The 13,898-nt window shown below is 39.3% G+C and overlaps 1 protein-coding gene across 1 annotated transcript in view; it reads left to right on the forward strand.

Moving 5' to 3' along the window:
- KCNH8 (potassium voltage-gated channel subfamily H member 8) overlaps positions 1-13,898 on the forward strand; it is a 360,674-nt gene that overhangs the window by 317,509 nt on the left and 29,267 nt on the right. Inside the window, exon 12 of the mRNA XM_008709154.2 lies at positions 12,505-12,543. Within this exon, the coding sequence (XP_008707376.2) occupies positions 12,505-12,543 (39 nt within the window). The remainder of the gene's footprint in view (positions 1-12,504; positions 12,544-13,898) is intronic.

Raw genomic sequence — 13,898 nt, forward strand, 5'->3', positions numbered from 1 at the left:
CTTTCCCCACTTTCCTGGTTACTTCCATCCTGCAGGGAGCAGCAGATGTTCAGCGTGTAATAAAAAGTGTCACATTTGTATGTGCGCACACACACACACACACACAGAGGCAGGACTCCATTTAGCACATTCCTTGAGAATGAAGAACTACCGAGACTGCATCCACCAGGAATCCTCCGCCCTGCCCCACTGTAACCTAGGGTCCTCTATTCCCCACTGCATTTTCGATGGTTGTTTCAGCCACCATAGAAGCCCAGAGCTTGCCCTCAAGTTCTGCTGTAGACTCGGGTAACGGAGCCCACCTCTGGACAAGGCTCTGTGAAGTGAAGGTGGTGTCGAAGCTGTTGATGGTATCATAGCTCCTGTGAACCAAGATGCATGCTCAGCACTTTACAAACGTTGCCTTCTGTTAATTCTCACGATATTCTTGGAGCTAAGTTGCTAAGTTCATGTATTAGATAAGAAGGCTAGTTAAAGAAGAGAGAGGTAAAAACTAGTCCAGTCCTTCAGTAAGTAAGCAAGGGAGGTCAGGAACTGCAAGTTCAGTCTCACACCACCTGAATCCTAAACCCAATGGAAACAGTGTAAGTTTATCCACCAAAACAAAGTTAGACATGTTTCCTCTGTCCCTTACTCCTAGGAGCAGTGAATGTCAGCTCTGTTTTAGGTTAATGGGACATTCATGGGAGACATGTTTCCATGGAAAAATAAGCTTCACATGTAAGAGAAAATGAACCACACAACTTTTTGATAATTCTTCAAACTGTACACTTTTTATTTGTGCATGTTTTTGCATATGTTATACTTTCATGAGAAAATTTAAAAAAAATATTTGAAGAACCCAAACAAATTGTAAGTGGAGAATTCAGTTGTATACATATAAGTTCTTCGAGAGCCATAAATATATTTTATTCATCTTTGTAGTCATTTTCCTAGTAAAACTGCTGGTACAAAGTATGGGCTTGATGAATGCTGATTGGAATTTAATTCATTCACACGCACAGACATACACACACACATACATATGTTTCCATATCCACAGAACAATAAAATATTAGGACTGGAAGTGATCTTAAGTGCCATCTATTAAAACTCAGTTTTTCCTTTGATTACAAGTGACTTAAAGGGAGGAGCAAAGAAAATCTATTCATTCAGAGAACTAAAAATCCAGTCGTTGGTTAGGTATTTAACTTAAGTGAATTATATACCTAAATGAGTTAGAATATTCCCTTTGCACAAAGTAGACTTTTACTTTGGGATGGAGTCGTCCATCAACCATTTCCAGGTATGTGTTTCAAAGAAGATTTGGTCAAAAAATTAAAATGTTTCTGAATAGGTTTTATTTTTTCGTGTTAACTGCATATTTAGTAGCACATCTGCTGACGAGGAAAGGATGTTAATGTTTATTAAGTACGTATTAGGAGCAAGGGGGTTTGTTTACATTACCTCCTTTCATTTAATTTTTAATCCTGGTATCACCCCTGAATCCTTGCTTAACGGATGAAGGAACTGGCTGTCCCAGCAGTTCCTGCCTGAGATTACTGAATTAGTGAAAGAATCAAGTAGTATAAAATTGAGTCAAACGCCGGCATTCTGAATCCCAGCCTAGTACATTTGTCCACTAAAGCACTCTGCTATAAATCAGAACATAATTCTCCTAAAAGAGTTGGTTTCCTTCAGCCATCCTGACTTACGGCAGAAGCTATACTGAATTTCCAGAATAACATTCACTTTAATCTTCTTAACCTTAATGCTATTACTGGTCATGTCTCATCAAAAGCCCACTGTGCCTAAATGTTTCAGGAGAGAAATCTCCTTAACAAGAGGATGAGTAAGACGGCTGAACCATTGTAGTTTGGCCATCCAACTTGTCCTTTCTCTTAGTACTTGTGCTTTCATTCGCTTATAAATCCATCTATCTATTATTAATAACCCTGTGGTCACCGACTAGTTCTGGGAAAATGTCTTCCCATTCAAGTACAGGCTTTTCAGTCATCTATATATGTAATGGTTCTTCATTCTTCCTTTGTTCCATGTTTGAGAGTAAATCTGTGAAATCTCCACTCCACGATCATTTCAGATGTACAAAATAGTATTTCCATTCTTTTCAGGCTTAGTTTCACTCTTGTAAGAAGTTGGAGGCCTTCTTATCAATTGAAATAAAATGTTCTCAGTATTTCCTTTATGTGCACATACACACAGTTATGGAAAAGGATTAAGAATATAGGTGAAAGGGGTGCCTGGGTGGCTCAGTTGGTTAAGCATCCAACTCTTGACTTCAGCTCAGGTCATGATCTCAGGGTTGTGAGACAGAGCCCCACAGTGGGCTCTGTGCTGGGCGTGGAGCCTCCTTGGGATTCTCTCTCTCCCTCTGCCCCTCCCCTTTCTCTCCCTCCCCCTCTAACAACAACAACAAAAAGAATACAGGTGAAAGAAGCAATATTTTTAACATTCCTCAATCAATCTGCAAATACTTTACCTCTGTATGTCAGGACTTTTTGAAAACATAATTTTATTCTGTTTTTTCATTCAAGAATTGGATCTCCTGGGTCTTGTTAGAATAATCCTGACTGTTTTACTATAGTATATATTTCACTGTTTGCACTCTGCTAGTCTAATATTTCACCGGTCATCCTTGGGCATGTACAACATTTCTTCGGTTAGCCCTTTAACCCCAAGCCCAAACTCAACTGATAAAACATAGAGTCAGTGGGTGGTATAATTAAAACTGTTCTAAATGAGCTAAGTTGGTGGAAATTAAATTAAAATAAAAAACAAATTACAAAATCCTAGGATAAACATCTCTAATAGTGTTTTTCCCGTGAAGTTCCCCAAAAGGGTGTAGACGGCAGAGATGATGACATATGGTAGAGACAGTCTGCTTACACCCCAGCGCAGACTGTGCTCGGCAGGCAGATCTGGAGGCCTCCGGTTCATCAGATTGGAGGCATCTATCTGCTTGCCATTGAAACCCAGCATATGGGATGCCAAAGGAGCAGCGGCTTTGACTGAAGGAAACAGTAGCCAAGTAGTCAGAAATCAGAAGTAAGCAAGATGCCAGGTTAGGGGGGGAGATTGAAGTACCTTGAGATTATGAATTGGCAGGCCAGCCCGCGGTACTAATGACAACTCTATAAGGGTGGAGGGATCCATGGAGATACAGGTCTGTGAAATGAATCGGGATTTAAAGGATTTGGTTTCCATGTCATTGAGGAAAATGATTAAGGAAAAATTCTGAGATGAACATCTGTAAGATGCTAAGCTTTTAGTGATGTGGTAATCCCACTTGTATGTTCCACTCGGAAGATTAAGTTCTTTAAGAGCAGAGCATATGGTCACCGATCTGTGTCACTGCGTTTTGCCAGGATTCATAAACAATCCCAGGTCCGACTAGGGTTAACGAAGCATATTTCTATTCCAGGTTGTACAGTTTACGTTTTTTCTTTTATTAGTCGTACTTTCGTCTTGATGGGACAAAATGTTAGCATTATATACGGGGAAAAGAAAAACGGAAACAGGATTCTGTCAAAAAAGCCATGACTACGTGTATTAGATCCAATACACATAGAAACTGTATGACTTGGGACAAGTTGCTTTCCTTCTGCGGGCCTCCAGTTCCTCATCTCAGGCCTAAATGGTCACTAAGAAACCGTCAGTTGAGTGAAGCTAAATGCTGCAACAAACAACCCCAAGTCTCGGTAATTTAATACAATAAGTAGAACAAACGATTTTTGCAGTAAAGCTCATTCATATCACAGTGTACAGGTGGCAGCTTCTCACTTGATGATGCAGGAATCCAAGCTTCCTCTATCTGGTGGCCCCATCACCCCTCAGGCCTCAGAGCCATCTGGAACTCAGAGTCCTTCCCCAGACACTTTGTATCCAGTCAGCCAACCAGTTAAGAGAGAGGGTGGCGGCTGCCTTTGTATTTCTCGGGGGCCAGCCCCAGAAATGGCACAGATCTCTTCTGCTCACATCCCATTGGCCAGAATGAGTCATGTGATTCAGCCTCCGTGCAGGCAGTCTGGGAAATCTCCTCAAGCTGTGTGTCCAACAGGGTGCATCCACCCGGATGAACGGCTAACCAGTTGGTGAACAATTAACCAGGCTGAACCATAGGTCATACCCTTCTAGCATGACCTTTCTATTATTTTTTTTTTATTCCAGCTCAAGAAAATTTTTAAACATTGAAAAAGATGTGCAACCAAATTATTTGTTTTTTGTTCTCTGTACGTGTTGTATTTTACTATTGTGTTTTTGTTTCGACTTTAAATGAGAATGTGTTCTTCAGGAAACACAGAATGGGCACACATGATATCCTTTAGTAATTTGAGGAAAGCGTGAGGCAGATGCTTGCAGCTAGCCGGACAGAGAAGTGCGCCATCGTTTTGTGAAAGTTCAGCCTATAGGAATATGTATCTGCCAAATAGATTAATAAATAGGAGGGTATTCATACCTTAAAATATTTTTTCAGTTTTTCTAAATAATTTACCATAGAATCACTTTAATTGACTTCTCCAAGTAAAAGTATTTATTTAAAAATTCTGAATGAATTAACAAAAAGGAAGAGAGGAGGAGATACTTAAAGTCAATGATTTAGAGCCAGTGCCAAGTAGAAGTTACATGTCCTAAAGATCTAATGGAAATTAATAGGAAGAATATGACTCCCACTGTGGGACTCCAAATGACTTATTTTGGACGCATCTATATTACCTAAAAGTAGTATGCCTTCACAGTCCAACTAAGGCCAGAATTGTTCCTTCAAAGAATCCAACGTGCCAGTTTCCCACAATCCCCAAAGACACAACTTCACAAGCACAGCCTGATCCAGCAGATTGGAAACTTGAAGGACCAGAATTGCTTTGCACAAACTCTTGTAAATAGTTGCTTTGAAACGCAATATTCTTCATGCTTAAGTTTCACAGAGTGCTTTAATCATAAAAGATAGGCATTTGGGGGTTCCCGGGTGACCCAGTTGGTTAAATGTCTGACTCTTGGTTTCAGCTCAGGTCTGATCTCAGGGTCCTGGGTTTGAGCCCCATGTCCAGCTCCATGCTCAGCGTAGAGTCTCCTTGAGATTCTCACTCTCACTCTCCCTCTGCCCCTCCTGCTCTTGCCCTCTCCCTCTCTCTCTCTCTCTCTCTCCCAAATAAATAAATATTTTTAAAAATATGCATTTGGTCATGTAGCAGCTGCCTATGACCCCTCTATCATGTTCCTATATAGGCCTGTTATTTTCTCTGGCTAACTGAGCTTAACCAAGGCTCTGCGGTTTAAATAAGCAGAGTAGCTCATTTCAGTTTGCTGGTACAAACACTATTTTCAAAATATAGGGCTGTTCACCTTTTTCGTTACAGTGTCTAATTGACAGTAAGCTTCCTTGGCAGAATTAGGCATTTCACATTAGCTTTAGAAGTGCCATCAGGAGTTATGATACGAAAACTTCTCACACCAGATTGAGCAACTTCCTTCACCGACCTGGTTTGGAACCAAAGTACTCAGCGTGTATCCCGAAACTCTTACGAAACCAGCTATTGTATTTCCTTACAATTACATAGTAGCTGATTTTACAAGCTAACCAAGGAGCCATTGTACCCTAATCAGAAGCAGGTCATTGGGGGGCATGGAATCTCAGCTCAGTATAATGAGTTTAAACTGCAAATTCTTTTAGCACTGATTAACTGCTGAACTCCCAAATCATGGAGTTGGTACATAGCTCCTGAAGCCTGAAACCTTTGAAAATCTATGTCAGTGTGGAGAAATTTCTAGTTTTCTCACATAATGGTGTGTATTTTCCTCCTTTGCTTTTCTAGAATGATATGAACCACATATTTATAAGTAAATCTCTCTCCCTCAAAATCATCCTGCATTTTCCAAGTTCTTGAATAAGTGTTAAGAGACTCTTTGACTTTTCTTTTAATCCCAAAGCCTTATAATTCATACATTTGAATTTAGAGATAGGAAGTTAAAATCGTGCTTGAGTTAATTTGCATACATTATCACTGACTTGACTGTATGGACAATTTTAAAGTGCTTCATTTTGTTTAAGTGAAGCAGATAAAAGTGTTGAGAAAGAAAAACATAGAATACCAAGTCATTACTTTATAGGAAGTATTCCACGTAGTGTTGCACAAAGAAGAGTTCTGTGGCGTGGGTTGATGGCCCTCTGCTAGGAGAGCAATGTGGGGAAAACTCATGTTCAACAATTTTATGGCCTCTTTATTAAGGAGCCCTACGTATATATCAGTTTCAGTTGGACAAATCCATCTGTGTGAGTGTTTGAATATCCATAGCTAAAAATGCCCTATTTCCCATTAACTCAATTCAAAGAAAACTTTTCTTCATAATCAATATATTAATAATAACATAACTAACATTTATTAACAGGAATTAATTACTTTTTATGCCAGACACTGGACCAAGTACTTAACAAATGCAACAACGTGAGGACTTTTTTCACCCTAAGTCCTTTGTGTATCATAAAGCTGAAGGGATAAGAGACTCACTGATCCGCCGGCTCCAAATGCTTTCTCTCGCTAGAGAACCGGAAGAGGGCGGGAAGGCATGGCGCCACCTAGCGGTCATCTCTGGCAGGAACGTTGGGCACTATGGCTAGACGGGAAGCAGGAAGGGAAGTGTGAACAGAAGGGATCCAGAGTTTCAGTGAGAGAACTGAAAGAGAACACCTTCGTAAGGGCTAATAGAATAGAAAGAGAGGGGTAATTTTTAAAAATCTTACTGTAGTTTATCAATATATAACCTTTAAGGGTTTTGAAAACACAAAATAAATATTTTTAAAATTACAGTTCACTCTTGAACAACACGGGGTTCAACTGCATGGACCCACTTACACGTGGAATTTTTTTTTTTTTTATAAATACAGTACTGTAAACGTATTTTCTCTTATGATTTTCTTAATAACATTTTCTTCTCTCTAGCTTACTTTATTGTAAGAATACAGTATATAATACTGTATAACATACAAAATGTGTATTAATCGACAGTTTATGTACTTGTAAGGCTTCTGGTCAGTAGTAGGCTATTAGTTGTTAGGTTTGTGGGGAGTCAAAAGTTATAAAAGAGTTTCCACTTGGGGGGGAGTGGTCGGCACTCCTAACACCCAATACTGTTCAAGGGTCAACCGTACATTTGGGTGCTATACATTTCTCTTAATGTCCAATGTAACCAACTGGGTCTCTAAGATTTCTTCAGTTTACATTTATATATCTCATTTAATCCTCAAAACAACTTTAAATATTATCTTTTTTTTTTAAAGATTGATTTATTTATTTGAGAGACAGAGAGAGCATGCAAGAAAGGTGGAGGGAGGGGCAGAGAGAGTCTTAAGCAGACTGAGCTGAGCTCTGAGCCCAATGTGGGGCTCGATCTCATGACCCTGCGATCAGGGTCTGAGCTGAAACCAAGAGTCAGATGTCCAACGAGCTGTGCCATCCAGGCACCCCATCATCATTTTTTAGAGGAAGAATGAGAAATAAAATTCTTTGGGGTTAAACTATAAAATTCACCGGATTGTTTGTTACCTCAGCATTACGTATTTTATCCCAATTACCATGCTTCCCAAGGTCACATAGCTAATAAGTGAAAAGACTAGGAAAATCCCAGCTCTTAACCACTATGCTATACTACCTTCTAAATGGGTCCTATCCATCCCACTTCCCAACACACAGAACTTTTATGGTAATACACAGCGATGAAGAGTTTTTGTGGTGTTTCCTATACTATAGTCTCAGTGGTTGAGCTCTCCAGAACTAGAAAATAAACTCTAAATTCAAGTCTCAGTTACTTCACATGTGCTTTCTGCATCAGAAGTGATAGTATTTACTTAGAGGAGAAGAAGTCTCCTCTAAGTCTTAATAGCTTGTCTTGACCTCAAGGCTCAGGGTGAAATTGGGAAAGTTCAAAATCATCAGTTTTTTAATTAAAATCTCATTTCTGTTTCTAAGTTATACAACAAGCAAAGGAAACATGTTAGCTACTCTATTACCCACTTAGGGTTTCAGACCAGCTTCAAAAATATCTTTTTTAGATTAGATGGCAGTGAACTCCTAGACTTTTTTGATTGGAAATGAGTGCCCCCTTATTCATAGCCTATTCTTTCTCAAGAGCTTTCCAATTCCTCTGTCTTCCACCTGCCCTGCTGGCATTCAGTACTTGGTACCTCCACTTAAGTCTACAAGAGAAAGAAACAGATCAGAAATAAAAATGAGACCTATTGATTTGCTGCTTGCCCATATCATATGACAATTATTTATGGTTTTGTAAGAACGGGCCTTTTAACTATCTGAGTTACTGCGTTATGTGGGACCATCTTTTATTCATACTCTATTTATCCCAAATAGCCACCAGTACTGGTAATGTTGCTGTCCAGAGAACAAGATAAAATATGTGATGATTCCTTTTTCTGAATGAGGACACATGTTCCTTCAATCTGCTTTGTGACTTAATCAATGTGGCATTATTAACAAAGCAGAGGATATCATGAATCACTCAGAAAGAAGAGTCTTGTAATTTGCATCTCATTTCCCAATTGAGCAATCAGCTGTAGATAACATTCCCACCAGAGCACTTTAGTGTCTTAGGAGATTGCAGAGTTGAGAGGACATTTGCAGACTCACACAGGAGCTTGTAATTCCAACCTGCAAACCAAGTAAACCATGAGAATACCTTCCTTGGATCACTGATCCCCTGGGTTATAGTTTAGGATTCCTAAGCCTCCATGGTGGGTTCTATTCCCATTTGCTTCCTTCCTACCTCATAGTAGTTAACTTCTTGGTGGATCAGTCTCTTGAAAAGACCTTGAGCGTAAGGAAAGCTTATTGGCAATGCCTCACTATTACTGGAAAACCACTCAGCTTCTAACGGTGAGGCATTAGCATCCCATGAAAGGCTGGGCCCCAAATCTTATTGTCCGAGTACCGTGTGTCAGAATTCTGAGACACTGTAATCAGTGGGCAGAAATAGATGAAACAAATCAAAGAACTTGCAGCCCAGCTAAAAGAAAACCCTAAAAGCAGGAAAATTTACTACTGGGCAATTTAGAATCTTAAGGAAAAAATAAGTTGGACGGCCAAGGTCAGTTATGAGCCTTTGACAGCTCTTCTAGAATGTCTTCATTCAGTAAAATAGACAACGTTAAAGAATACATTTTTCACCTCTAAAAATCACCATTAATCTTAGTATGTTTGATTTCTGTTTGCCGTTCAAGCTCACTAGTAGAATTTTGAGGCCTTCCTTACATTTTTTTTTAAAACGGAGATTGTGAATTTGTTTTGTTTTTTTTGTAGCAGATTGAGTAATAAGAGACCATTTTCCTTCTTCTATTTCTCCATGCCAGTGAGCAGTGTTTTTTCAATGCAAGGGTTCTCTCTCTTGTTCCCACTGGACTTAGAGTGATAGAGTAAGTTAAGTGGTTAGGACTGGGGAATAAAAAAGAGAATTGATGCAGAAACTTTTTAAACCAACTCTGCATAGTTGAGAATGTGTTTCTCTCCTAGTCCACAAGGTTATAAAGCCTTACCTCGTTTGCGATAACCTTGTGCCCAGACATGTCCCCAGTCCTTCTTGCCCACACTTGGTTTCTTCTGTCCTGGCAAACTGAAGGTACAATTCTAAGATCTGAGTGGGCTGACCCTCAGCATTCTTTATTTCTCTCAAGACTTTATTGCAATGACCTTCATTCCTTGTTTTATGTCTGATTTAGAACATTTTATCATCTTACCCTGTATTACTTCAGTCTTTTTTTCTTTTTTAAATCATCCCAATTAGAGATTACCAGCAGTTCTGTTGTCTAAAAGCCTTAAAAATTTCGTGTGGGAGGGACTCGCATTGGATAAGACTGTCTTCCTCAAAACATGCAAAACCTTTGAGTTTTCCAGTTACTGGAACAAGAAATGATATCTATAAACATCTATTCAAAGGTTGTATTGTGCATTTTTTCCCCATGGGACTAGAGTGCCTAGAATGCATCATATTTCTGGAGAGATCTGTAACTCAGAAAAGCCTAACAAGGTGCTTGGATAACTTCGTATCATGAGATTTGGGGATCTGCTTTGTGGCAGTCATCAAACCTTATGTGAGATTCAGTTGCACAGTATGTCAGGCATCTAGTCTTTCAGCTCAAGTAACAGCATTAACCGCTGGAGGAGGCACCTGGGACAACTTCCGATTCTGTGCAAGGTACACCGAGAGTCAGGGCACCTGGCGTCTGGTAGGCTCTGCCAGAACTCTAACCTGATGCGTGGATTGGGCAAGTCATCTCCCTGGATGGCAATTTCCACGTGTCTAGGTGGGGAGGTGGACTAACTCTGGTTTCCACCCTGACCTGGAGACCTGGCCTTACCCACCACCAACAGAAGAGACTCTCTGGAGTTGGTGCTCTGGAATTTGATTTACTTAGAAATGCTTCTCAAACATTCTGCTGTCTGCCAGGTTACAAATCATTGTAGCAGACACTCTTTAGGGTGATTTCTAGCTTTAAAATACTGGGTTTCCATTAAATGAATATTCTCTGCAATTGGCAGATTCTGGATCTGCACAAAGTGTTGGTCAAATGAATGAATATATCATCGTACTCTTTTAAAATACATGCGATTCATGCCGTATACAAATGAAATGACTTATTCAGAAAGCCTATCACAGTAGTGCTGGTTATATGATGGATACTTCTAACCTCATAGTATTGCAATGAAAATTGGTGGAAATAATGGCTGGGAGCATTTTTCAGGGTGCTTGTCACATAGTGAACACTTAATGAATTAACAGGTGATAGGATGGTAATACAGTGATGTTGGTTATGAGATCCAAGTATGCCCCACGGGCCAGCAGCATCAGTATTGCCCGGGAGCTCATTAGAAATACAGAGCTCAGGCTCCACCCCAGACCTACCGAACCAGGACTTGCATATTATAATGAAATCCCCAGGTGATTTGTGTGCACATAAAAGTTTGAGAAGCCCTGATACAGAAAAACAACCTTGGGATTCATCAACATGATGGAAGTCCTGCTACCAGTAAGCAAGCCAAGGAGCTAAAGTCACACCCAAATCAAAAGACACTGAGGCCAGTTTCTTTTGCCTACACCTCTGACCTGGAGCTGTTCAGGCTTCCTGAATCCCACAGAGTTATTCATTTTGTCATCCAGGCTGTAGCGGAAAGCCTTTGCAAAACACATTTTTGTGTCTACCACGTAGCAACAGCACTGTAATTTTGGTTTTCACATTTTTAATTATTCAGCTGTTTTATTTGTCACCATTTAGGGAATTATTACAAAACTTATGTCTACAATGCTTCTGATTAATGCATATTTAGGCAACTAAGCAGATGTAGAATGGGTTGACTTCTTTGATAAAATTAAACATTGATGAAACATGTATTTGCACAGCAATAATGATGCCAGCATTTGTATAAATAATAACACATCTATTTCCCTAATCATCTAGGAAAAAAAAAAAAAACAACAACAGTGAGAGTTGACAGAATTACCAAATATGTCTCACTTCTTAGGCAGATTATTTTTGAGTGTAAAAGTTTTTTTTTTATGTGAATAAAGTTATGCTAATTTATAGCATCTATTAGCATTTTAAAATGAAAGAAGTGTCTTTGAGCAGAAAACAATGTGGATGAGACCTGAAGCATGTTTCCAGGATATATCATAAGTTCCAGAGCTTCTTTGTCCAGCGTGGAAAGCTGCATGTTTTATAATGGACTCCTCCACAGTACTGTAGTTTGATTTTATATAAGATGCATTCTGAAACCCAGCTGAAGTGGTGCTATAAATAAAATACACCTTTGTTTTCAACCTCTTAGCATCGCTGATATTGGGGTCTTTCTTATCATTGATGGCACATCCCAATTTGATTGGCGGCATTTTTTTATTTTTATAATCAATGGGAAATTAAACTCAATACAATAGGAGATCAGGACCCCCAGTGAACTTAATCACAGTTCACAAGAAACATCAGTGTGAGGAAAACAAATGGGACAGAAAGGAGACATTACCCCCACCATATTCAAATGAGAAGTGGAGGTGGACAAATGGAAAGAAATTAGATTAAATAAGAAAAGATTCCATGGGTTTCTGTTTTCACAGAGCCAGAGAGAAAAATCATAGAAGAGGCGAGAATTTAGCAGAAGGGCAGGAAAGAGGAAAAGGGGAGATGGAAGACAAAAGGGGAGGGAATAAGGCATCAAGATGGAAAGTACAGCCAATACCTCCACTATTTTGGTCATTATTTTCTAGGTGTGGCATTCAATTTGCTGCTCCCTTTTCTTAGTCCACACACTGGTCAATAGAGCTCCCAGAGGCTGGAATGAGGGAGGCTTTTTCTGCATCTTTTAGGAGGTATTTGTTCTTCTGGCCTACCCAGGTGAATCAATTATCCCCCACATTCTCTCTCCTCTGCTTCCTACATTTTTCCCAGTCCCAAACGTCCTGGGAAGGCTTAAGTGATTCTTATGACTTCTGTTTGTTTGTTTGTTCTTTCAGGTGATATCAAGATTATCGAACAAATCTACGGTCTCACAGGTATGGCTTTTTCCAAAGACCAGAACATTTATCTGAAATCTGTAGGATTTCCAATAAATCTGCCTCCCACTTCAGGGTTTTATGTATTTATTTTCTACTTTCCCTGATACACTTCCTAATGAAATGTATCGACTGACTTTCTGGAGTTTGGAACAGAGACGTATTGAAACTCATCTCTCTATTTAAATGTTATATTGATGTTGAAAAGTAGTTGTCACCAGAACCTGCCCCAAGTAGTAACGTCCTGAGGCACTGATCTTGGAAGTACATTTATTATGTTTAAAACTAGTAGCCAAATGTTTTCTTGTAGGCATCCAGTTGATGGTGCAACATGATTATCCATGATCCAAAATTTTAAAAAAAGTGATTCAGAGATATTCTGGAAGTGGTTTCACTTGAACTCTTAAGGCAGTCCCAACTTTCAAGAATCCTCCAATTTCACAGAAAATTTTCCCAAGAAACAGTGATTTATCAGATTTGTTACCTAGATTTTTACTACCAATAATCCAGTGAAGGGAATCCTATACAAAGCTCCTTGCCTTGCTCAGTCCTCTCCTTGAAGCAGAACCCAACACCCTTCACACACGTGTCTACACACAGACACGCATACATACAAAGAAACACATATCCAATTACATAACACAAGTCAAAGACATTGATACTTTACTGAAGATAGTTGGGGCTCAAGCAGGGTTTACTTTACTTTTAATACTATTGAGAAACTTCTTAAAAGCCCTTAAAACATCTCAATGCATTCAGCTGAGTTTCTCTCTGGCAGTAGTTGTCTTTTCTTTCTCATCTCTACAAAATCCCTCCTCAGGAGCTGACAAAATGGTTATTTTGTTTCAACTCTTCTCAACAGGCCGCCTTTCCTCAGGACTATTCCCTTTCCCCCAGGCCATTCCTATATTCTCTTTCGCATGAAGAAAAATTTAGCTTTCTTTCGGATTTTCCAATTTGAATTTCTCACCCCTTCATAGCAGTCTGAAAATGAACATCCCTTTCAAGAATGCGACATCTTTAACTTTCAAAAAAATTATTGGGTATAATTAAGGCTTAGGTTCATTTATAATATCAAAACCACCAGAATAACAGGGCATTCAAGGTAATAGATGTTTATTTCTCTCTCATGGACAAGGCCAGAGGTGGGTGATATAACTGTGTCAGTAGGGTCCTGAGCTTTTTTCTTTTGGATTCATTATCCTCAATGCCTGGCTTCCTTTTTTAAGATCTTCTCATTGTCTAAGATGGCTGCTGGAGATCTCTCCACTTTATCAATAGTCCAGACTTGAAACTAAAAAAAAAAAAAAAAAGAAAGAAAGAAAGAAAGAAAGAGCAGGATAGAGGCACCCCTC

Source organism: Ursus maritimus, unplaced genomic scaffold, assembly GCF_017311325.1.
Source record: "Ursus maritimus isolate PB19 unplaced genomic scaffold, ASM1731132v1 scaffold_20, whole genome shotgun sequence".
NCBI classification, from domain to species: domain Eukaryota; kingdom Metazoa; phylum Chordata; class Mammalia; order Carnivora; family Ursidae; genus Ursus; species Ursus maritimus.